Raw genomic sequence first — 25,617 nt, forward strand, 5'->3', positions numbered from 1 at the left:
GATATTATAGGAAAATCACGTAATATGAATAATTAATTAAAATTGATTGAAGAATTTATTTATATTTATAGATTATAAAAAGTATCTGTATATATATTTACTTTTATTTACCAATTTACTTTCAAAGTATTCACTTTATATAGTTAAAGAAAAATACTTTGTTAAGTACTTTTATTAAGTACTTAAATGATATATATTAATCTATATCATTATATGAAAGTATTATTAAATCATGATGTATATTAAATTAATTAGTATTTAAATACTATGATAAATATAATGATGTGCAAATATTTTATATACTTACTGTATATATGTTCATGATACTAATACACTGGTAAATATTACTACTATTACACAAACGAGAGTGTAGAAACCCTTGTACAAACTAATAAATTACTATTTCATTGCATAAAATTAATTACAGTTTTCACGTTCGTGTTTAGTTTAACTTGTTTAATCTTGTTCGCTTAGTGTTGTATAATTTGCAAAATTCATGATAGTTGTTGAAGAATTCAATATCTATAATAATGTTATTGGAACGAAGCAAAATATAATTTTAGCTACATATATATATATATATATATTTATATTTATAACCAAACTACTTCATCTTATTCTTTCTATTATTGATCCTATAAGTACCAAAGTATTTTTGTGATATTGGAACGTTTGAATTCTGGTTTCAATAGCATATATTTATGAAAGGAGAACCTTTATTACAAACGATTCACTCACCGATATATAAAATTCCATCCAGGTCAAGATTCTCGTTGCTACCCTGACTATTCACAGCGGTGACGTGGTCGTCAACTGCGAGAGTATGTCTTTTTGGAGCTGGCCTTCCGATGCTGACCGCGTGCCACTTTCCATCGTTCAGCTTGGATCTCGAAGTGTCTCTGATCCTGACCGGGCCATCACCGAGGTCGAACACATAGTGAATATGCCCGTTTACTAATTCGACCGCGATGAAATCACGTTCACGACCGGCGTTGTACAGAATTAAACCATTTGCCTCGCGTGTTTTGAACTGGAAGGCAAAAGAAACGTGTTAATGGCAAAACAAAACATATAAATTTGTAACCTTATTTCTGTACTTAAATGTATATGTTATTATATGAAATGTAGAATGAAATAAAATAAATTCATAAATTTTATTTCATATTAGTTTTGTAGAAATTATATACAATCATTTTTCATCAATCGACTTATCAAATTTTCTGCAAGAAAAATCTCGTTTTTATAAAATTGATAGAGAATCTTAAAAATAAATTTATCTTAAGTATTTTATAAGTCAACTTTTATTTATATACAATTATTTAAATATCGAGAAATTAATATCCGGATAACCCAATAAATAAAACTTTATCACTTTCCGTATTATCGTGCGTCAATGATAATAAAGTATCAATAAATAAAAATATTGCCAGTAAATATATGTATTAGGAAAATTCAATCGATAAAAATGTATTGATTCGTAACATCAATGTTCATAATTCATCGAATAAAGAATCAATTCACAATCTTTCAATCATCTTTGAGATTTGAATTTTATTTTCGATTGTAGATTCAAGACATATAGTTGTATAGTTGTTGTTATCGATTGTATGCCACTTAACTTCGCTTCGATTACGAAAACTGATCACGCTCTTTCCACGAGAATCAAAGCGCGGACGAGAGAGGAAGTGTGGTCGGAGATAGGCGATCGGAAGTCCTATGAAAGGCAGCGGAAAAAGCAGAAATCCGTCAATTACTGGCCGCTGTAATTACGAAGGTGACAGGCAGAGAAGGTTGTCTGTCACTTGGCATGGAAGAACGAGGCATGATTGGGTTTTTACGTGCGGCACCGTGACACGTGCCACGATTAATCCGTAGTTTGTGCATCGAGTCGTGAGCAAGGGTGGGGAAGGTCTAATTGGGCTAACCTTTTGTGGGGACGCGTCACCGTTGACATTTCATTTCCTCTGTGGCCCCTGTGATGCGAATTTTCCAATGTGGACGGAACCGACTTTGTGAAATATTTATAGGGCACTTCACAGAACGTTTGAATTTTCCAAAGATTCGAGATCGAGTGTTTGAACGTATATTTCTGTTTATAAGTCACAAGAAACTTGTCAACTATTCATTAATATATTAATAGTTAATATTAATATATAAACTTTTTTTCAATATCGAAATTATAAACTACTTAAGTACTTTGTTTAATATTTTTTTCTTTTTGTAATGGTTCCTTTATTTATTTGATTGTAAATCATATATGATTTTATAAAATTCAGAAGAAATGAAAATAGCACTAACATAAATACATAAATTTTTCTTTTTAAGTTGAGAAATTTTTTTTTAATATTTATATTTATAATATTTATAATATTTATAATATTTATTAAAATTTAATATAATATTATATATAATATTTATAATATTTATAATATGCTGAATTAAAATTGTATATTATACTTTAATGTAATATATTTTGCTTTTTTATTTTTCCCAATATCATTGTAATTGTTATTTCTTGCTTAATGGATTTATATTAAGATATTTTAAACTACAGTTTGTAAATTTATAATTATGTATATCAATGTTTATTCATAATCTATTTAAATGATTTATAAATAGAAAATGCATATATTATATTTATTATTATAAAATTGATTAAGGCAATCAAATGAAAAAAGTCAAATACTTATCGATTGATAACACGTATCTATTCCACGATGCTATATTGGTAGAATATTTCTACATCGAAAGTGTGCTTGTTTTACGATTGTGGGAAAAGTTGTGTGAATTTACTATGAAGCAGTTGTTTCTAGTTTCTATTCGAAGCTTCCGGGTGTAAGCCCTGTCCAACAAGAATTATACCCCGATGTTCCGTTTCCTATGTACGAGTATATCGTCACATGTTTCTACCAAGTGATTTAATATTACAATAGACTCCCTCTCAACTGGCCTTTATAGAACTGACTGTTGATTAGATAAGTGATTGGCCGGTTAATTCAACGATACGAGAATTGTTCTTCATACAAAATTAAATTTGCATAAACATATGTAACTATTATACTAGAAAAATAGAGATTCTGTTTCATTTTCTTAACTATATATTTCATGTCTCTTTTATATTACGTGTATACTGCAGATATTCGTATATTTTTATTTATATTTTTCATAAATCCATAAATACTAGTAATCTAAAAAAAAAAATATATAGAAAAATATATGTACGGAGAAATCACGATTTGTTTCTAAGATTACTCTTAATCGATTAAAACGAGGCCAGATAAGAAATCTATTATATCATATCTAATTCTATTAAAATTAAAAAATTTTCATTAAAATATTATTATAAAAATCTCTTAAAAAAAACTATTCAAACAATTTTTCCTGTATCAAAGATTTCACGTATCAAATTTTAACTTTTTTTTTTATAAAAATTTTACCTGGAAGTAGATGTTCGTTTCCACGTACGCTTTCAACACAGGTAAACCAACGAACGTGTGCTTTGACGTGAAAGTCACAGGATGATGCACTGGATGGTTCCGCTTCCCGAATTTCCCTGTGACTCTAATAATCGGCGTTACACCTTGATGAGATGCCTGATGATTTCCGGAGCTACGCGCTATTTCCAGGTACGGGTAACCGTTGAACCAGATTTGCTGGAGCTGGCCGACGAAATGCGGGATTTCCTCCCCCGCGTGCAAGTAGCCACCGACGTGGAGCGTCCGAAATTCCAAAATGCTCTGTTTGCCAAGCTGCGTTTCGGCTGTTGAACAGAGCGGAGGATTTTTTAGAATTTATCGGAAATTACGGACGAACTGTTTTTATTCGAAATTAAATCGAAAATAATTTTGAATAAAAAATGGAATAAAATGCGAAGACAATTGGATTCACAAATTCCAAATTCCATTTTCAAATAATGATAATCGAATATATGAAGTTTCGTACGAGAGAAACTCGAAAGAATTATTATTTTGATCTTTTTTATTTGATCATACTTCTTCAAGATCAAAATTTGTTACGTGTTATTAAATATTAAAGTGTTGTGGTAATTTTTTGAATTTATTATATGCAGAAATGATAAATTAGAATTGATCGTAGATGAGTGAATGTAAATATGATGTGTAATATGTGGTTGAATGCGATGGGTGAAAAGCAGATAAACAATTATCATACGGTGCTTGAATACCGAGTTAAATCGTGTACTTATTTGATTTAATTGTATTAATAAATGTTCTCCATAAATTGCAATTATTTCAATAATTTGCACTTCATTATTTTCCAGGTATATATACTATTATATTATCCTGGAGAGAGAGAATTAAATTTCATAATAAAGATCATTGTATATGAAGAAAAATTTGATTCTTTTTTGTAAAATAAAAGATATTAGAATATAATAAGTAAAATTTTTTAAAAATATTTAAATTGATTAGAACAACAATATTGAAAAACAATAAATATATTAAAATGGAAACTATATACATAGATAAATAAGTATAAATATAAAATGTTTGATTAGAGATTGTTCATTTCTACTTGTTTCTTTTTAATGTTCTTTCCTAATTTTAATTTTAATATTATAAATTATAATCCAGAAATATTAATCTTTTTAGAATCCAAAGTTCCTTCCAATTTTAAAAAAAAGACACTGATTAACTAAACTATTTCACAATTTTTTATTATAATAAGAATCAATTGTTTGATAAATATTTTCAATTTCAATATTCTCTTCAATTCTCTCATCCTTACTTTCTTGCCAGACTTTTTAATCACCATTAAATAAAAAGGGATCGAGATTAAGACAAAGTCATTAATAAGAATCCAGCCTTGTAAAACGGAAGAGTGTACTCGTGAAAGTCGAACGAAACTTGGTCTGAAAGTTACACGGGAACTATTTTAATTATTAGTTGGCCCTGGGATTGTCCTCATCCAGGGACAATGAAAGCTCGATATCGGCGCATTGTTCTTTGCGACTATCTTACCGGACTCGAAGCCATTAAGCTTAATTGTCCTCGCGCACAATGCACTGAACTTTGTAAATTAGTAGTGCGATGTAAGTATCGACAGCAGTTGCTAATAAATCTACCAAATTGCCTTCAAAGGATGCTCTTCGATGAGAGGTGAGAAAAGAGAATCGTCTTATTATAAAGGTTTATACGGATATGTATTCATTTATCGTGAGACAATTTTATTCTTTTCTTTTTTATAATTTTATAATTTTTGGAGAATATTTTGAAAAAATTTTAATATTTGAATTCTTCGAGATATTTCTTACGAAAGAAAAATTAATATCAAACGATTTAGCAATGAGATGTTTATTGCTAATACAAAAGATAAGATACAATGAAGTGCTCTCCTTGAAGAGATTAGCGAATAATTCCTTTTGTCATGTGTTTTATTGTCTCTTTTTTCTATATTTACAGATTTAATTTCACAAAAATATTTTCATATTATGTATAAAAAGAGAAATTGTTAAGAAAATTGAAAATTATAAAAAATAAAATGTATTTTCATTGACAATTTTATTTTGTAGATGTTTTTTAAAATAATTTATAACACTTCTCAATTCTTTTATCTTAATTCTATTTAAACATATGAAATATTGTTTGCTTCTAATATTTTTAATATAATGATGATAATAATTGTATTTCGCGATATAATGATGAAGGATTTTGAAATTTTTAATAAATTTTATTTACATTCAAAATGACAGTGCTTCATTTTTTAAAACAATATTATCGAAACAATATAAACTTGTATTTCAGATAAACTAATCGATCATTATATTTTTTTTACTCTCAATAACAGTTACTCTATTACTTTATTATTTTATCTATACTAATTCTAATTCTATTACAATCATTCTATTACAATTCTATTACAATATAACCTAAATAAAACAAAGAATTCGTAAATGATTCGAATCACATTATTCTTTTTCCTATAATCTCATTAAAAAATCTATCATATCACCAATAAATCAAAGCAACCAACTCTTTCTCTTCAACTTTTTTGGATTTGAGATCTCTCCAAAAATTCACAAGTAAAAATGTAGATAATCACAAATGTTTTTTCATAAATGTTTAATCATAAATGTTTTTTCACTTTATTGTACAAATTCATTTATATTGTACAGGACCATTCTTACCCGAAAATTCGAATCCAAATCGGACCACGATACAGAGAATTCAATTCTCGAATAATTTCCAAGTTGTTTCAGTTTCGATTCGATCAAACGATAAGCATTCTCCGAGTTATAATCAAATTCTCGCCCCGAAGCGGGATGTAACTCGGCCGAATCGGCCGTGCCCCGTTGAAATTTGCCAGCGGCGCGTGTAAGTTCACCGAAATTTCGCCAAACGTTGCCACGGAACTGCGGGCATCGTGATTAGAGCCCCGTGTGCACGTGTCTTCCGAAGGAACTCTTCCAATTTGCCGATAAACACGGATAAACGTTGCTCGATGAATTCCACGGGATCGTTGTTTGATGTCAATTTACGATTCAATTAAACTGGCCGACCCAATGGCCGGCCCAGGATAGGTCTCTATCGGCCGTTAGTCAACGCGACCCCTTCACAGATCACGGCCATATGGCTGGCATTGTAATTTCGAGCATGAACTATGCCCTGTTTACCGCTCGTCAACGCATATGCGCAGGGTGTATCGAAAATCAAGGATGAAGCGAATCGAAAGAGAGTGATTTCTTGCGTGAAAATAAATCAAAAGTGTGGAATGGTAATTTTTTATATAGGACTTTTTTCTCTCTTCAAGGAAATTGAATATGAAATTATTCATTATTAAGTGAAATGAAAAGTTAGATATTTAGTTAGATATTTCATTGATAAACAACATCGTGATTAGATTGTGATATGGAAATATATAATTTTATACAAAATAGATAAATTACATAAGTATTATACATATATATATATATATATAGATAGATAGATAATGAATATAAGTTATAGATTCTTAGATTTTTGTATAGAAGTTTACAGTCTAGTCATGATTCATTGTGAATTGAATCAATATATTACATTTATTAAATAATAACACATTTATATATTAATGTGTTAACTATAAATTTCTGAAATGTTTTTCTTTTATCTCAAAGAAAATAAAATTATTTTATCTTATCACAATAATTTCATAGTTATCAATAATAATAAAAATTTTAAAGATAAAAATAATAAGAATAATAAAAGATAAACCATTTGTTACATTTCATGACATTCTTATTATGATGTTTATATCCTTGTATATTTCAATTATGTGGATCAATTAAGACATTTTAATGTTTCTTATTTTGTGATTTTGTTTATGTTGCTCGTATTTAATACAATTTGAAAAATGTATTTGTATAATCATAATAATTTATAACATTTGATATATTAAGCACAGAATTGAATAAATATTGCAAATATATAAGTAAGTTAAATTAATATATATTAAATTATATTATATCTTAAACATCTTATTATATATTTATAATTTTTATTATATATTTATAATTTATTGTCTAGTAATTATATCGTATTTTTAATGTATTTTTTATAAACTATATAGAATTTATTATAGTTCGTTTAAATTTTGTAAACATTTTCTATGAAATTAAAAATCGTTTTAATCATTTTATTCAGAAATTTTAAAGAATCGCAATGTTTCTAAACGATAATTACACTTTTTTCTTTAAAATACCTTGTCGTGAAAATAATTACAAGATTCATAAATTAATTTTCCAGAGAACAGAAACATTGAAGACACAAACTTTTTTAGAGTTCATCTATTATATTTAAAATGTCTTTAATATCTTTAATAGAAAACAAGGAATATTAAAATTTCATTAATCTTATAATATTTATCTTCAAATAGGTAATAAGTAAAAGTTATTATCGCTAAAGTTTCTGATATTCATTATTTTACGAAGAAAATAAACTTTATTTGATTAATTCTTTTCATCTTTCTATGCCGCCGACATTTTTCTCACATCTTGAAAGTTATTAAATTTCCCTAGTCAAAGTAAATGTAATCCACATCGTTCAAAACTGAAATTATCTTTCGAGATGAACTAGAATTTGTATCTCGGTTAATGAAGTAATTTGTGGCGTTCAAAGAACGTCGACTGGAAGTTTAGAAGATATATCGTTGCAACGATCTCAAAGCCTTTCAAACATTATTGATTAAATATATCCCACATATTCCACGTGTATCACGATAATCTTTTCAATTAAGACTGTTTAATTAGATTAATCTTAGTTTTTAGTTTTCCATTTTTATTAATTGAAAAATTAAAATATAGAGAAATAGATATTTTTTTCTCAGTATTATATTATAAAAATAAAAAAAAAAATAATAGATTTAATAGATTTAAGTTAATCAAATTAAAAAATAAGGATATATTCATTATCTGTTTCTCTTAATCTAAGAGCGTATATCTTAATTGTATTTGAATATCGGATATAATTATAATTAAAAAACAATATTACAAAAATTAATTGTTTTATTAATCAAACAATATTAAAACTTCAAGCAATGTTCAAACAAAATAGTATAAAACATTTCTTCTCAATAAAGATTGTTAGTCGCCGATTCAACGTTTTATTGTACACCGTCATTAATTTGCCGTCAAAGTCCGCCAATTCAAGAGCGCCATCTATGCACCCCACGCTTCGAAAAGCGAAGTTGGAACAAAGACGAATCTCGACAAAACAGAAATTATCGCCATAAATTTCCATTACTTCCTTCGATCCACGGGAATTTCCACTGTGGACCAGTGGGATTCATGGCCCAAGGCAAGGATCTTTGTCAGTTATAGTTTCTCGCGGGCAACAACCGAAGGATGTCATACACTCAGTAGCGTAGTAATTATCGTGCGATCGATGCCAGCGACAAGCAACCAAGTGAAGGCCGTGTGGAGGTTATGGCGGTGCTGGTCGGTCAAGCAATTTAGGGTATTGCCACGTAACTCAATATTGCTAGCACTCGCCATCCATTTAATAGGCTGATCTGAGGAGCAAGTATGGGTATTCTGCTTTATTGGAGGACCATGATGCTTTCGAACGGACGTGCTCTCACTTGACAATAACCAAAAGTGCTGTTTTAGACGCTACCTTACTCCCTTATTCCCTTTGCTACGTGTTCGATATACCTACATCTAATCCAGTTTTGATGAAGTTGTGCAACGATAGTTGAACGTCTGACATTTCAATTTTGTTAATTGAAATTATCTGAGAAAATGGTAAAATTAGATTGAATGACCTTTATACGATTTGAATTGTAAAGGATTTGATGGTTATATGAGTAAGATATAAGTGATCGATGGTATAATTATACCATATGTAGATATATAAATATTATTAGATTGATGTTATTTGCTATATATAATTCGTGTTATGATCTTCATACAGATAGTGTATAGTATAACTTCTAATTTAACTCGTTTTGAAACTATTTTTAATGTTTAAATCATCATAGACTTATTAGATGGTGTTACTAAGTTCACTAGTTTTCTTTTTCTTCTCTTTTTTTCTCCATTTTATATAATATAAGTGTATTTAACTATTGATCACTCAGAATTAATATTATAATTCCAATGTCAATCATTCTAATCATTTCTAATTCTGAATTTTTCTTAATCCTACAAAATATTAAGAAATCGTTCTTTCTTTGTTACAACAAAAGAACAAATGAATTAGAAAAACAATTAATATTAAACTGCGTAGTAGGTGAAGTAAAATGCAAATGACCGTTCGATAGATAGAGTAGTACGCACAGCATTCGCACGCGAAACACAATTAGGCATAGTGTGCATATATATACGCGTGTATATGCACAGAAACGAAGGGAGAGAGATGCATAGTGTTGGTTATCGGTTATAGGCAACGATACACTGGCGGCCTAAATACGCTGCAAAGCGCATACATTACGGCCAGCTTTACAAGAGATTGGACGAGGCGGCATTGAAACTTTATGCACGACCCGGACAGGCCGATTGGATTTTCCGGCCTAGTCAGGCTACCATGCCCGATAAATATAGGAATACACGCATACCTCCAATCGATTCGAATATTATTCGAAACTGTTCCAATCTTTTCTGGATATTTTAATTAAAATTTGAATATTGAAGGATTAATAACGAAAACGACTTCTTATTGATTTTCATTTTTATTTTTCAGAGAAGAAAAAAATGTATATTCTATTCACGTTTGATTCTTCTTCAGAAGAATTTAGTCTTTTCTTTTTTTTAATAAAATATTCAATATATTGCATAATTAGAGTTCGATATGTTATTTATTTATATATTAATTTAGGATCAAATGTAAAAATTTTATTATTTTAAATACAAAGTTATGATTAATGAATGAAAAATTGATCTATTCAAATTAAGTCTATAGATGTACATGATAATCTATAGTAATTAATTTATTATTATATCTGCACATTTACCACTTATCTAATCTATCTAATATTAGGTGAAACATTTACTCCTTAGGGACTAATTATTCATTAATCAAATATAACTGTACCACCAGATATTATCTATCTTTGTCTCACTATATATTCCAGTAAATTAAAGATACATAAATAAAAATATTCTGAATTATGTAGAATTTAAGTAATAAAATAATTTTTCTTTTTAAATAAATCATCTTTCATAATATTAACTAAATATTTTTTAAAAAAATAATAACATAGTGATAATTTATTATTTTATTTATTGTTTTTCAAATATCAAGAAATGCCCAAATTTACAATAATTTTAAATAGTAACTTAATATTCAAATTTTTTATAACTTTGAATTTTTTTTTATTGAAAAGATTAAATTAAGATTTTTTAGATTTCAATATTTTAAAAAGTTTGTAAAAGGTCACAGATTTACGTTTGAATTTTGATATTCCAAAATTGCATAAAAATTTAATTGCTGTAACTTTTTATTTGAATAGAAAACTTTAATAATACATTTCAATATGATTGAAAACAAGTGAAGTTATAATAGGATAACAATTTAAACTTTTAATTCATTAAAATTGTGACTTTAACTACTATTGAATTTGTTCTTTTTATTTTTTCCTATAGATAACAATATTATCTAATATAATTGAAATAAAAGAAGAAATTTTATAAAATGTAATAAATATAATAAAAAATTTTATATATTTTTTATTTTTTCATTTTTTCTTTAAATTGTTATAATATATAATGAAAATTTATAATATTTTAATTTTAATTTTCCAATTCACTAATAATAATAATGAATTGATAAGTAATAAAGATATATGCGTTAAATTTTTGGAAAATAATTTTCATAATTTTGAAATATTACATTTAACGAAATAATTGACTTTGCAATTTGTAAAATTCATTTATATTTTAGAATTTTATTACCGAATTTGTTATTCAAGAACATATTATTTTAATTTGTAATTTATTTATAAGACTTTGGAATAAGAGTTTATCTGATTCTGAATAAAAATGTATTTGAAAAATATTATTTTTACAGATAAGAAAAATATTTCACAATTTTACAATTTTCTTATTAATTATTTATCAATCAAACTTAATAACAACTATTATTTATTATATAAGGATATTATCAATATTACATTACATCAATAAAATATCCATGAATCACTATTTGAAGAAATATTTTTACAAATATTATTTAACAAATTCTGTATAATTTCCTCATTATTTATCAATCAAACTTGCTAATATTTATTATAGAATATCATCAATATTACGTCAATCCAGTGAAATATTCATGAATCATTAAGGAAAAAAAGTCTATATTTATTATTTTTATCGTTTATTTTCTTCTCACATCATATTTACATATTTAAATTCGCAATATCGGTGATTCTACATTTGCTTGGAAATTTTATCACTGGTGAATATAGTGGTAAATCGATGCTGATGCTTTAATTCGCGAAAAGTAGTCGTTATCTTATTACGTTTATCCTTTAATGTACTTTCACGTGCTTTTCTACCCTATAGAGATTATTTTTATGGAGCTCGTAAAGACTGAAGTGTATAACGAGAATCCCGTAAAATGAATAAAATGAAAGTAGAATCTTGTATTAATGAAAGGATGGAGATAAACGATTTTTTCACAATAACGAGATTAATTTCAACGCGAACAATTTATTTACTTTGGTAGCTCGTAGATGACGACATGTAACGTTTGATTAAATAAAATTCTATAACAATATAGAATTATTTTTGAATTTTATTTTATATTTAGTTTTATTGTTTTGAAATAAATAAGAAATATATAATGAACAAGCATTATATTCATTTAAAATCTACAATTTACATTTCTTATTTATTATTATATAATAGAACAATCTATTTCCTAAATCAAACTTTTATTATTAAAAAAACTAATATACAGAATATAATATAGATATGATTAAGGGATGATTCTTTAAATCAAGATAAAATGAAAATTAAAAGAATAAATGAAAATTAAATTAAAATTAAATAAAACAATTGCGTTTTTATTTTTGTTTAATTAATAACAATTAAAAATCAACTTCTTCTATTATTCTGTAACATTATATTATCTTAAATTTACTATAATATCGTAAACTTTTTCCTGACAAATTGCAGCTTATCAATCTAAGACAATAATCCAACTATTTATAGTTTCCCATTTTTAATAACTTCCTTTTTCGTACAATGTAAAATAATCCCATTGTAGATGAAAATTGCTCAAATTTAAAGAAAAAGAAAGAAAAGAAAACTAATAAAAGAATTCGTTCGCCAACTGATCAATATGTTCCTCGAATATAAAAATTATTCTATAAACGTCGAATTTCTGTTGAAGGAATGTCCTGCAATCTCTTTTCCAATTATTTATGAATAAGAAAAAAATACTTCGCAGGCAGAAGGCGTACGAGGAGACGACAAATGGCGGGAGGATGAAATGAAAATGGAAGTTTCGAACGACATCAGAAATTCTCTGGTGTGGATCGATTCTAGCCGCGATTTCGAATGCACCTCTTGGAAAGCGGTTGCATCTATTTCAACGAGTAGGCGGCCGTAAAGGGTGCATTTGCATGCTGCCGATTTGCGATTCGAGATCCTTGGAAAAAGTCGATAGGTCGTTGGGAAGGCTAAGTTTTTAAGCGGCCAATTCCTCGAGAAAATATCTTTGTTTTTACTATTTTTTTTATGAATGTTTGAACCTCGTGATAAAATTGAAACGTGATTCGTTTTATTTTTTATTTATCATAAGCTGGGATCAATTATTAAGATTTTTAATTAGTTAGAAGTATATTACAAAGGTTTAAGATAAATTGAAAAAGGAAATTTAAATAGAAATTTAAATTTTATTTATTGATTGCAATAATGCCTATCTTTATTTTGGATATTTTATGTTTTCTTGCATATACTCTGTACATTTTTATATATTTAAATTTTCTATCATCAGAAAATAATTATAGAATGACTGTGTAATTACTGAAAGTTTTTATTTTTGTATAGACAACTCCTGTTTTAAAATGTCGTCTTGAAAAAAAAATAATAATAACTTAGCAATGGCAATAAAAGTACCAATTATTCTGTGTATTAACATTAATATTTCAAATTTTTATTAAACCAAATGAACATCTTTTATATTCTTTTTCCTTAGTTAATTTTTTAAGACACATGTATGCTAATACGTAAGATTTTGTACACAAAAATATTGGTTAAGAATAAAATTGAAGTTTTCATTAGTCGAAATGAGACACAAAGTGACATATCTCAATCATCTTTCTCTGTCTCCACTTTATTTGTTCCAAACTTAAATTGTATATAATTATATAAATAAAATAAATAACTTTCGCGTTTGTATGATATTTCATAAATGATTTGTAGAATCTACTTCCCTTTAAATATATTCCACAAATACATTAATACTCCATATATATCACATTTCAAACAATAATTATTAAATATCGATTACTACAATTTTATCCATTAATAAAATTTTAAAACTTGAAATAAATCTTGTCCTACAAAATGGAGATAAATTTAATAGAATGAAACAGATACAACGATAAATAAATTCCCCCAATACCCGGCCAGTGAAAACTTTTCGTTCGATTACATTTCCATAGAAACTTATAGCCATGATGATATTTCTGATAGGGGTCGTCGACGAACACCAGAAGCCCCGATGCACTTCGGGAAAATCTTCAATTAGCATTCATAAGAGCGCCTCGATTCGAAGAGTCGCCGGTTGAATGCAAACGGCCGCGCATTTGGAATTTGTGATTTCATCCGGCGACCGCTTTGGGAAATTTGTAATTTACCCGAGTGTGCTCGCCTCTGGCCCCCTTTCATGGCCGACCGAGAGAATTCTGAGAGCTGAGATACGATCAGAAGAAACGCGCGCTTTTTACAAAGTTCCGAATTCGAGTCGCGAACGGGATGCATCAGCATCCATTCTTACAGCCCCTGTGGGACGCGCGATCTTGTCCCTCCGTTCCTCGTAGGTGATTTAGACGTACATTGTCTGGTGGAGAGGTTGGAGGCAAGGTTTTATTGAAACTGATCGTGAGAAAGATATTTTGGAAACGATATTTTATTATAAGGTTTTTGCATTGCCTTTCGAGAAAAAAAATTAATAACGTTGTTTCCTTGGTTTATGTGATGTTATGGATTTATAAAATAATGAAGAATATGGATTTTTAAAATATTGATGGTGAATAAAAAGAAAGATTTTGATTTCTGGAATCGATGCAAGATTTTTTTGAATTGTAAAGAATGTGTATTTCAAATGTGTATTTTAATATCAATTCATCTAAACATATTATTGAATGTAATATTTCGATTAATATATACAAATATACAGTATTTAATTTTAACAAAATTTGAGTGTAAATAGCAAATAGTACCACGATTTAAATATTATATAAAATAGTATTTGTTTATGGAAATACTTCAGTTTCCTAATTCTGAATATAACACAATTTTTAAGATTTTGATAATTTTCTTACAATTTTTTGAAGAATAAATAAATTGTTTTATCAATTAGTAAGGTTCTTATTAAATAGTAAAATACAAATCGTTGAAGAAATAAATTAAATCCATTTAATAAAAATTACATTTAAATTATCGTTTAATTCTGATTAATCACTTGAAGAATATTCAAGATTGCTAAGATATTTCATCGAGAATAATTTCGAATGCGTTCTACTAATGCACGACGAGTCACGAACGAACGAAAAGTGCTTGCGAAGTTACTTTCTTTCTCGCTCGAATCTCGTTACAATCTCGATCTGTCGATAATTTACAAACGTCGAACTTAATACTCGGCGAACCTGTCAAAGCGTAAATTATTATCGAAAATATCGGTAGGTCGAAGGCGTTTTCGTTGTACTTTCTTCTGAGAAAATTTTCCGGGAGTTGGCTATTTCTCAAGTATTGGGTCTTTGAATAATTAACGAAAATCGTGGAGAAGAAAGTTTCGAGAAGAATCGATGCGATGATATTCACGGTGGAAACTCGAAATTAAAAATCTCTTCAGGTAATTTCTTGCCGTAACTTTTGCGGTCCGTTCCATCGTTGAGATAAAGTAGAGCGAGTTTCTTTATAAACAGAAAACTTTCCTATTTCGAAAAGATTCTTTGTCATTAACCTGTCAAATGGTGAAGATAACTTAACTCGATGTGGTAATAAATAAATTACCACTTTGTGATAATGATAAATTTGTTTAAAAATTGCTTGCTTTTTTCCCTATATTTTATGCAAAACATTAATTATTAAAATTAATTATTTTTAATATTTCTATCAATATTTTCTTTGTTATTGATATATCTAATATAAGATAACTTTTTTATTTTGGAAAGATTTTGTGCAATTATATTATTAACATGATAAATTATGTTTTATTTATTTTGTTTTTTTAAATATTTAATAACTAATTTAAAGTTATATGTATTTTATATGTAATTACATTTTAATCATTAATATTTCAATATTAATTAATAATCACATTATTATTAAAATTATTCGATGCAATGAATTTCTCTTTCGTATAATATTAGAAAATGTATAAATAAATAAGTTTCGTTCATTCGTTTAATGATTTTCTTTGATTTAAATAAAAAATGAACAGCTATAAAAATTATCTAGCTTGAAAATTCTACGAAGAATCTAATAATATATTTTAAGAATTAATTTATTTCAAAAATGTAAACAATTAATTGTTAATTGTAAATGATTTCGCGATATGATTAATTTTAATTATACGAAATCCGTTTAACAATGATCATCAATGTAATTCGCATATGAAAATTAATTGGACTAGCAATTAATTCCTACTATTCTGAACGCGTGGAACGTTAATTTAACGATTTGTGGTATGAACGGAAGGAAATAATTTATCGTTTGTACATACAAACACCACGTTTCACCGGAAATTCTCTGGAAGAACGCTGAAGAACGGATGTTCCTATTTGAGCTGTAATAATGACGTTGGTACTCAGCGATGATGATCGTTGCTCTTACGTTAAAAAATTAGAAATCTCGAGTGCTTTCGTGTTTAGAGATGCGTTAAACACGTGTGAAGAGTTTAAAGAAAAAAAAAAAAAGAAAAAAGGAAAAAGGAAAAAAATACAGAACGCGTGTGAGGGATGGAAGTGAAGCGGAATGGAACCGACTTTCGCGTCGTTGCGACACGAAACTGAAAGAATATCGAGGTTTTAAAGTTAGATTAGAGTTGATGTATAGTGGCAATGGAAATGAAAAATATTGTTTGTTATTTATTTTGAATTATTCAATATTTTTTTTTAATAAATAATATCGATAATATATTTTGATAATGTAATTTTATTTATTATATATAATGATAGTTTAGAAAGCAAAATTGAAATTATAACATTTTTTTTTAAAAAATGTATCTTTTAGAAAACTTTAATGACAAAAGCAAAATAATGATATTGAATTGAATTGTCCAATTCTTAAACTTTTTCCAAATTGATGATATATGTATAATACATGGTTCATTCAAAAAATATTTGAATTTATAACAAAAAAGATATAAATATTGTAAAATATCATAAGATGTGTTGCAGTTATATTAATATTATTTAGAAATTAATTTTTTTATAAAAATTATTATAAATCTACAAGATCATTCACCCACAATTCAGAATGCTTAAAAATAAATAATGAAAAATGTTATATAAAAATATAGAGAAAATATACGATGTTTTGAACAATATTCATATTATTCCCTACTAAAAACAAAAAATAGTGAACTAGATTATTCTTTTTTTACAAGCTATGAATATTAAAAGAAGTTTCAAATATATTTACGGTTTTATTGCATTTCCATACAGATTGAATGACTGATCCTTTAGTATTTGAATTTTCAACACGAAAGCGATTGTTCACAATTCGCATTGTTACAAAATAGTGGATTCCTTTTTGAAATTGTTGGTTCAATTGGGATACAATTCATATACGATTCGCGCTATATTTCATAATGGAACTATCGATAATTTCGAAAAATATAATACACTCATGATGATATAGGAAATATCATTATAGTTAATTTTTTGGTTTGTTTGTAAAAATTATAAATTATATTGAATATTTTCTTTTTAAAAATAAAGTAATTATAAAATAGAAAAAAATCCTAATGGAAAAATATAATTATAAAATATTTAAGAAATTATTTTATACAGTAGAATAATATTAATAAATATGAATATAGAAGATCATAAAAATCATTAATTTTTTTAATAAAAGTTATTGCATGAAATATGTATATACCTTCATTTAACACAGTTGTATTTTTAAACTTGCCTTTTTTCTACAATAAGAAAAATTTTCTTGATTAATGAAATTTTTCCTGAAGATTTGATCAACTGACAAAAATATCGACATAGGAATTAATTATTGGAAAAGAAATGGCGGATCTCCTGCTGTGTACATGACTTTTAGCCATATTTATACATCTAGAGAAAATTCGATCAGACACAGAGCTGTTCCTCATCGTTTCCGTTTCATTTCTTCGTACCATTTTCATTAATAAAAGTGTTCAAGTCGAAACAATATTGATTTCTTTCTTTTTCTTGACATCCAATAAAGGAAAATTTTTAAATGTAATAAGAGATTTTTGAAATTTTATAAATATTTTTCAGTCTGTAGAATTTGAAAACAATAATGCTATTTTGTTATATTGAATATTTCGTGCAATATAACATTTCTTTATATCGTTTTATATTTATTATTTTTTAAACAAAAATTTTTTTTTTACGTTATGCCAATTTTAATTAATTTTTCTTTTTTAAATCATATATATATATTTAACTATTCACTGATAATATCGTGAGCTCATCATTTTATATTCTTTCCATAACTTTACTATTATTTTATATCTTCCTTATCTTTCTATATTCTTGACGTAAGTTATGATTGAAATATAACCAGCATAAAACTTCCCCTACAAAATTTATGGCAATAGCTATTACCACACCCATCGACAGATAGTTCATTTTCTTAAAAAGCCTTCTTCTAATGTGGAAAATATCACGATAAACAAAATAAATAAGACAGAAAGAATTGTCAAGAAATATTTGAAAACATATAACGAACAATAATTATTTCAAAATAGAATGAGATAACGACAGTGTAACTGGAATATACGTGTTTCATTTTTCCAAGTCTTAATAAAATTCCTCCCGCATTTCCTTTTTCCATCTTCTATTTCGCTCTCAGAGATTTATTTTCCATTTTTTATTCCCTTTACTCTACCGTTCCTTCGATATTTCTCTCACCGTATTGTCCTTCCATCGCCTAGGGTTTGAACGTGCAATTCCCGAAGGAATTGCCGCTCTCGCCTTGGCCGTTGCTCCGATATTTATGCTAAATAGGGATTTTGAAATACGATATTGCATTGGGAGAGGGCAGTCTTGAAGGATGCAACGCCCCCGCCACAGGTTGTGAACGATGTTCGAGGGTGAATTTTCGCGTTGAAAGGAATACTAGAGACCGATGAAATCGATATAGTTGCTACTACGCTCAGTTTTATTTTGTCTGGATTTTGGTAATAAAATGGAATATGTTTACACGGAAGAATAAAAAAAAAAAAAAGAAAAATCGATAAAATTGTCGTTATATTTTTCAATTCTTGATGAAGAGAGTATTTGTAACAAATAGGAAATAATGATTTATTTAATAATAATGTAACAAATGTAAAAAGATATACATTTTAATGCCAATATATTCATAGAATATCTTTTGAAGGTTTAGATGATTCTAGATGCTTGATTCTAGAAAACAAAATTTGGTATATAAAAATGTCGATTCAAATTTATTTATTAAATTATATCTTTCTCTCGTTTCAATGGCACAAAATTAAATAATTATAAATAAGCTTAAACTGATATTTTTATATCATTTTTCCTCCAAAGATATATTTTTATATACCATTGTTTCGTAAATATTAATATAATAATAATAAAATAATAAAATAAAAAAAATAATAATAATAATAAAATAAATATAATCACATTAATATATTGTATATGCATTTGATTAATTTGCGAAAAGATAATCGAGCAATGAAGATAAATTGAAAATATAAAATAAAGTTTATTTATTTAAGGCTCTGTTTCTGAGAAAATTAAATTTGAGGGGGAGGTTATCGACATTTTGTTAGCAGATATGGTGAAAAAGTTCGATTGGAAGCTAACACCAACGTGCACGTGTACTAGAAAAATTTTCAAACTCGATTTTCTCGAAAACGAAGCCCGAAATGAAAAAATTGTATTTTTTTCCTTTTGACTTCTTTTTCCTCATAGAATCACCTCTTGCTCAATTCTACCACACTATAACGCAATAGTACCACCTTTTTTTTTTCGACTTCGAATCAAAATTATTTTAATTTCTTTATATTACAAAATATTGTTATAATTTTCGTTTGTTTTTTAGAAAAGCAATAGTCAATATATAATTTTTATAATAAAACATTTAAAAAATTATTAATTTATGTGCTCAATTATAAATGAATAATTTTGAAAATCCATCTTATTGTTTTGTGTTTAATGAAAAATGAACTCTATACCTCTTTTAAAGTAAACATCTCAATATAAAAATACGAATAAAAATACTAATTAGGGAAATAAATCGTGCAAATTTGATGTCAAATTACCTGTTTCATCTTCAAATCTGTGGAAATAAGGAGAACAAATTGGATGAAAATTTGGGAAAATTAGCATCAGACTTGTTAAATACGACATTCCCTGTTCTTCGTCAGTTTTAATTAGCGTTAATTAATCCCTCCTAATTAATACCTCGCGCGCGCAATTAAAGTCAAGATTCTAACGAGAAAGGTGACTAAATCTGTGCATAATACACTCGCAATTTCACAATATGTCAACCGAGAATTTATTAAATTGGACGTGTCGATTCGATTGAAAAACTTTCCTCGTCTTTTCATCTCTCTCTCCCTTACAAGATTGACTTCTCGATTGCTTATTCGCGACAGTTCGAGCATAAAGGAAAGATACGAGGATCAAAGAAGTCGTTGATGCGAAATGGATTGTCGAGGATACCTTGACTCGCACGATTTTCGTGATTTGATTCGTCTCGAGATATAAGTTTAAACTTTGTCCATCCTTCGATACAATAACCTTTTGAAGATATATTTCTCTTCTTTTTAATGAATATGATATTGTGATAAATTGATTGAAATAGATCGATTATTATTTTCAAAATAATAATCACACTTCTAATGTATATATTATGTTTCAGTAATTTTTGAGATTGATAAATTAATGATTAAGAAGATACAATTTTATTTGAAACTCTATCATTTCTTTCTCTTCTAAATTACGAAGAAACTTAAATTTACATTTTTATTTTGAAGATTAAATTATATTTAATATCTAAACAGTTGAAGAAATTTATTTGCATTATTTTCAACGTGTTCGTTTTTATCCTTAAAATAAATTAATACGAGTGGCTAAGAGAAACGTAATTTTATACTTCTTCTCGTGAATCTCATTTCGTGCATATTACAATTTTATATTCACTATGCATCACGTATTTTTTTTAAAGGGAGTTGTTATAGTTATAAATTGAATTTAACACGAAATAAATTTCTAAGCATCGACTATTTTTAGAAATCTCGAATATTTACGTTCCTCTAAATTTTTGCTCACGACAGCGGAAGAATATTTCGAAAAATTTCGGGGACAAACACGGCCCGTTTCTACAAATTCTGTTTCTGACAGAGCAATAACAGTTTTGCAAATTTCACCACGTCGTCGGAGAAAACGCATTTTCTACTTTCTACCTGAAAAAAAAATGTAATATCTCAGGTAATTCTATCATGCACAAAGCGAGGAATATCTTTTGGAAATGTTCCACTCGACAGAGACGTTGAAAATTTGGTCTGTCGTTAAAAATTTTTGTGCAATAGAAATGGGACGAAACGGTGCAGCGCGTCCAATATTAAAATCGATGTAAAATGTTACGTGGAGTGTAAAAATATTTTTCTATTTCGAGGATTAAATTGTTTAATATTCGATGATTTAAATATAATGCAACGTGTACTCTATGATGATTAAAAATTGTTAATTTTTAAAGAAAATTGGAAATTTATTGATTTTTCAAATTACCAATACGATCTTCCCTTTTCGTTTTTATGTTTTGTAAATATTTTAACATAATAATATTAGATTATATCAGTTTTTTGATATTTTCAATTTTTGAAATTTAATATCGAAAGTCAAATGCTTGATTTAAATATAAAAATCTTTTCATTAATGATCTTAATGATTTATTTAGTGTTTTATTTATTAGTATTTATGATATTAAAAAACATATTTCGAATATTTTTCACAATATAATATAATATTATGATATTAAAAGTATAAATATCTGGAAAAATAGGAAAGCCGAAATGAAAATATGAATATTGAGAAAGAGAAAAAATTAAAATATCATTTACATAATTTAAATATATAAATAATATAATCGAAAAAAAATTCAGTTTCTGAATTTTTTGAAATTCTACAACCATAAACTTTTGATTTTGACATAAAATTAAGTATACATATTTAAATATATAATAAATATACATATCTATATAAAATTCTTCTATAACACTATCATTACAAGTTATCTAATCATTGTATCACAATAAAATTATTTCTAAAAATTCGTTATCTCAAAGAACCTATCATTCAACCACAAACTTGATATCAATAATACGTAAAAATCGACATATTCAAAATCCTTCCATAAAATTCCTCGACTTCCGTCAAATATTTCGCATTGAAAACACGACGATACGAAGCAAAATACCAGACGTTAAAAACGAGTTCGAGCATGAAGCGTCTAAAGCCGGAAAAAGCGTTTCGATGCGGAACCGAGTTGGAAATGGCGGGATGCCCCTGCAGTTTCCGTTACAAAAGTGTATCGATGCAAATGAAACGAAACATGGGTGATGTCTGTGATAAGGAGGATAGAGTAAATTGCGTGTCTGTTCCAGATGTAAAACGGTTGATTGCCTTTCGAAACGTTACGTACCGACGACAATTCTACAAACCGGATGGAGAGGGAGGGGGTAAATGGTAACAAAGGGGCCAGAGTTGTAGCGCCAACGTTTCAGAGTCGAGTACCTATTGCCTGAGCAATGAGAGACAATCCGATTAGGTTCGAGGCGATAAAGAACAAGCGATAGATTGGAACCTAGTGCTAACTGTTACGAGCCACTTACTCCACGGTGTTACGAGGCGTTTGACGATTGTAAAACTTTGGATGCAAGTTTTGTCCTTCGTTCGTAACGGAAAATGGCTTTCTTGTAATCGTAAACTTTCGTTGTTTGTCGGTGTGTCGTGTCGGTGGTAGGTAGAATCTTTTTAAATCGTTTTATTGGCATAAGTGGCAAGAGAATGTAAATTGGAAAAATTTTTGTGTATTAATTAATAGTTAGTTAGTTATTATTAATTAGTAGTAGTATTATTAATTATTAGTTAGTTAGTTTTAAATATATGATTTCTTTTTTTGAACAATTAAGCTATTATTGCTTTTAATTTGTTCATTATTGAAATAATAAATATGTATCTATACTTGTTAAAATTGAAATCGAATTGCTTTTTTTATAACGCGTTATTGAATTTTTTATAGATTTAATTTCGTTGCAGTTATCCCAGTAAGTATAATAAATATTTGCACATAGTATCCTTTTTTTTTAATCATATTCCATATTTCATTTCCGTATAATACTAATAAAATAACAATAATATAATTATTTGGATATAATTATTATATTAATGTTGTATAAATTCTATAGTAAAATTAAAAAAATATTATTTTTATTTTATTTTTTTAAAAAATTATCTTAAAATGGTTTAAAAAGAAAACAAAAAGAAAAAAAGAAGAAGAATATGAATGCAAGAAAAAAAAGATCGTTAAATGAATATTACATAAACTTCGAATCCAATTTTGTACTCTCAACGGGAGTTTACAACACCATGAGCTATTCAATGAAAAATGAATGACACCCGATAGAAAACGAAAAAAAAAAACCTATCTAAAAGTTATCTCTGTGTAACTCCCTATTGACACTGAAAAAAAAAAAGTATCATGATTTTTTAACACGATTACAGCTTCCAGGTGCGCCGATGGCATCTTGTGTTCGAACAACTTTCAAAAATATCTCGCTTGCCACGCAAATTATATAGATACGTCTGATGCAGCTGTAAAATAGTTGATCCAAATGGTGTTGTCGAGGCTGACAATTTGAAAAAAAGAATGACGTGCTCCATTTTATTTTTTTTCCCTCGTCTTTTCCTCTTTTCTTTATATTCTGATAGAGGAATAATACGATTTGTAATATTTTTCACTTATTATTTATTTTTCAAAGTATCATTATGTATTTTTTATTCAAGATAGAATTATATTTTCTTCTTGTTTCTTATCAATATTCAATATAAAAAAGAAATTGATATTTTATTTCTCGATAAGACATTTTAAAATTATATTTTATTAAATTAATTTGAAATAATAATAGAAATTAAATGATTTATTAAAGATTATAAATAAAGATGAAATATTAATTATTAATTATTAATTTAATTTTGAAAGAAAATTTTATACATTTCTTTTTTTCAATCGAATTATATCTTTAATTATGAATCATAATCTATGTATATAATCAAAATATTCGTAAGAAAATAGATATATTTATCTTGATTTGAAAAATTTTCACTTCTATTCTAATTCTTAACACTCAAATACAAATAAAATATCTATAATTAATCGCATCATCGACAATTTTAAAATCGAATATCCAATTTAGTTTTTTCAAATATTCGATTTACCATGTATCGATAAATGTGTGCATACGAAAAACCGGTAGAATCGATCCGGATAGAAATATTTTCCCTATTCGAGCTGGCTCGTTGCAGACGAGCGAATTCGAATTCAAATACGAACGAGCCCCTTTTTGTATTCGTTCCTCGAAAAGCGCGAACGAGATCACCGATGTGTGACTAAATACTTCACACGAAACCCAAAAAGGGAATCATATAATGCCACGATGAACAAGGGAGAGCTGATACAAATTCATGGTGCTCTTGTCAGTCTCGTTGTAATAGCGGGACAGAAACAAATTCGACAATTTAAAAGATGATTGAATCTGTCCTATAACTTTCAATTTTTTATCTATTTTTTTGGACGAAACAATTTTCTGATTTACATTTTTGTTTGCACACACACGAGGCATTTGAATTTTGTGAAAATATCGTTAATTATTTTGATATTTAAAGCTATAGCTGAAATGATAGTAAAAGTGATAAAATGATAAAATTTTTTAAAATAATCTAAAATATATAAATAGTTTTAGCAAAATTAATTTTAACTTTTGTTGTAATGGATATATTTGATTATATGTAATATAATTTTATTTAAACTTTCGCTTTAAAAGTGTTTTCAATATTTATTATTGTTTTAAAGATAAATTAGAAAATATTTTATTCAAAAAACAATTTTATCCTTTAAAATTGCCTTATTTAAATATTATTCAATTATTCAAATAGGTTTTATGAAAGCCTTGTTCTATTTGCATATAAAAATTAGTTTTTTTTGTGTTCCTTCTTTACGAGTTCTTTTATATGAAAGATGTGAAACTTTTTTTTGTAAAATATATAGAAATTATTTTTGATTAATAAATAAATGTATTCTGATAATGGAATATAATTGGTTATGATTTATTGTTAAATAATTCATTCATGCAATAAATAAGAATTTATATTTTTGACTTACCCCGTACAGCAGCTTCGTCATCGATTTGGAATTTCAAAGAGCTTGCTCTTCTGGAGAACCTTAGTGTGTGCCACATGTCGTCATTTAAACCTTGTCCAGCAACTAATGTCTGAAAATAAAACAAAATTGTGCTATTAGAAAAACAATAAATATAATTTTATGAATCTTTTTTTCTTAGTATTTCTTAATATTCATTAAAATATTTAAATATTCATTTAAATATTTTTTATAATTTATTAAATTTATATTGTATCATAAATAAGTTACAATTAAAACTTCTACAAATATTCAATTATATGAAATATATAATATTATATAAAATAAATGCCAAACTTGCATTACAATAT

General features: G+C 27.0%; 1 protein-coding gene across 1 annotated transcript in view; it reads right to left on the minus strand.

The window, feature by feature from the left end:
• LOC122720222 (neurexin-1) overlaps positions 1–25,617 on the minus strand; it is a 420,486-nt gene that overhangs the window by 69,922 nt on the left and 324,947 nt on the right. Inside the window, exons 15-17 of the mRNA XM_043946779.1 lie at positions 25,271–25,379; positions 3,438–3,760; positions 739–1,030 (exon numbers count right to left, since the gene is read on the minus strand). Coding sequence (XP_043802714.1) covers positions 739–1,030; positions 3,438–3,760; positions 25,271–25,379 — 724 coding nt within the window. The remainder of the gene's footprint in view (positions 1–738; positions 1,031–3,437; positions 3,761–25,270; positions 25,380–25,617) is intronic.

This window comes from Apis laboriosa, unplaced genomic scaffold (genome assembly GCF_014066325.1).
Source record: "Apis laboriosa isolate Shangri-la unplaced genomic scaffold, ASM1406632v1 scaffold122_cov146, whole genome shotgun sequence".
NCBI classification, from domain to species: Eukaryota; Metazoa; Arthropoda; class Insecta; order Hymenoptera; family Apidae; genus Apis; species Apis laboriosa.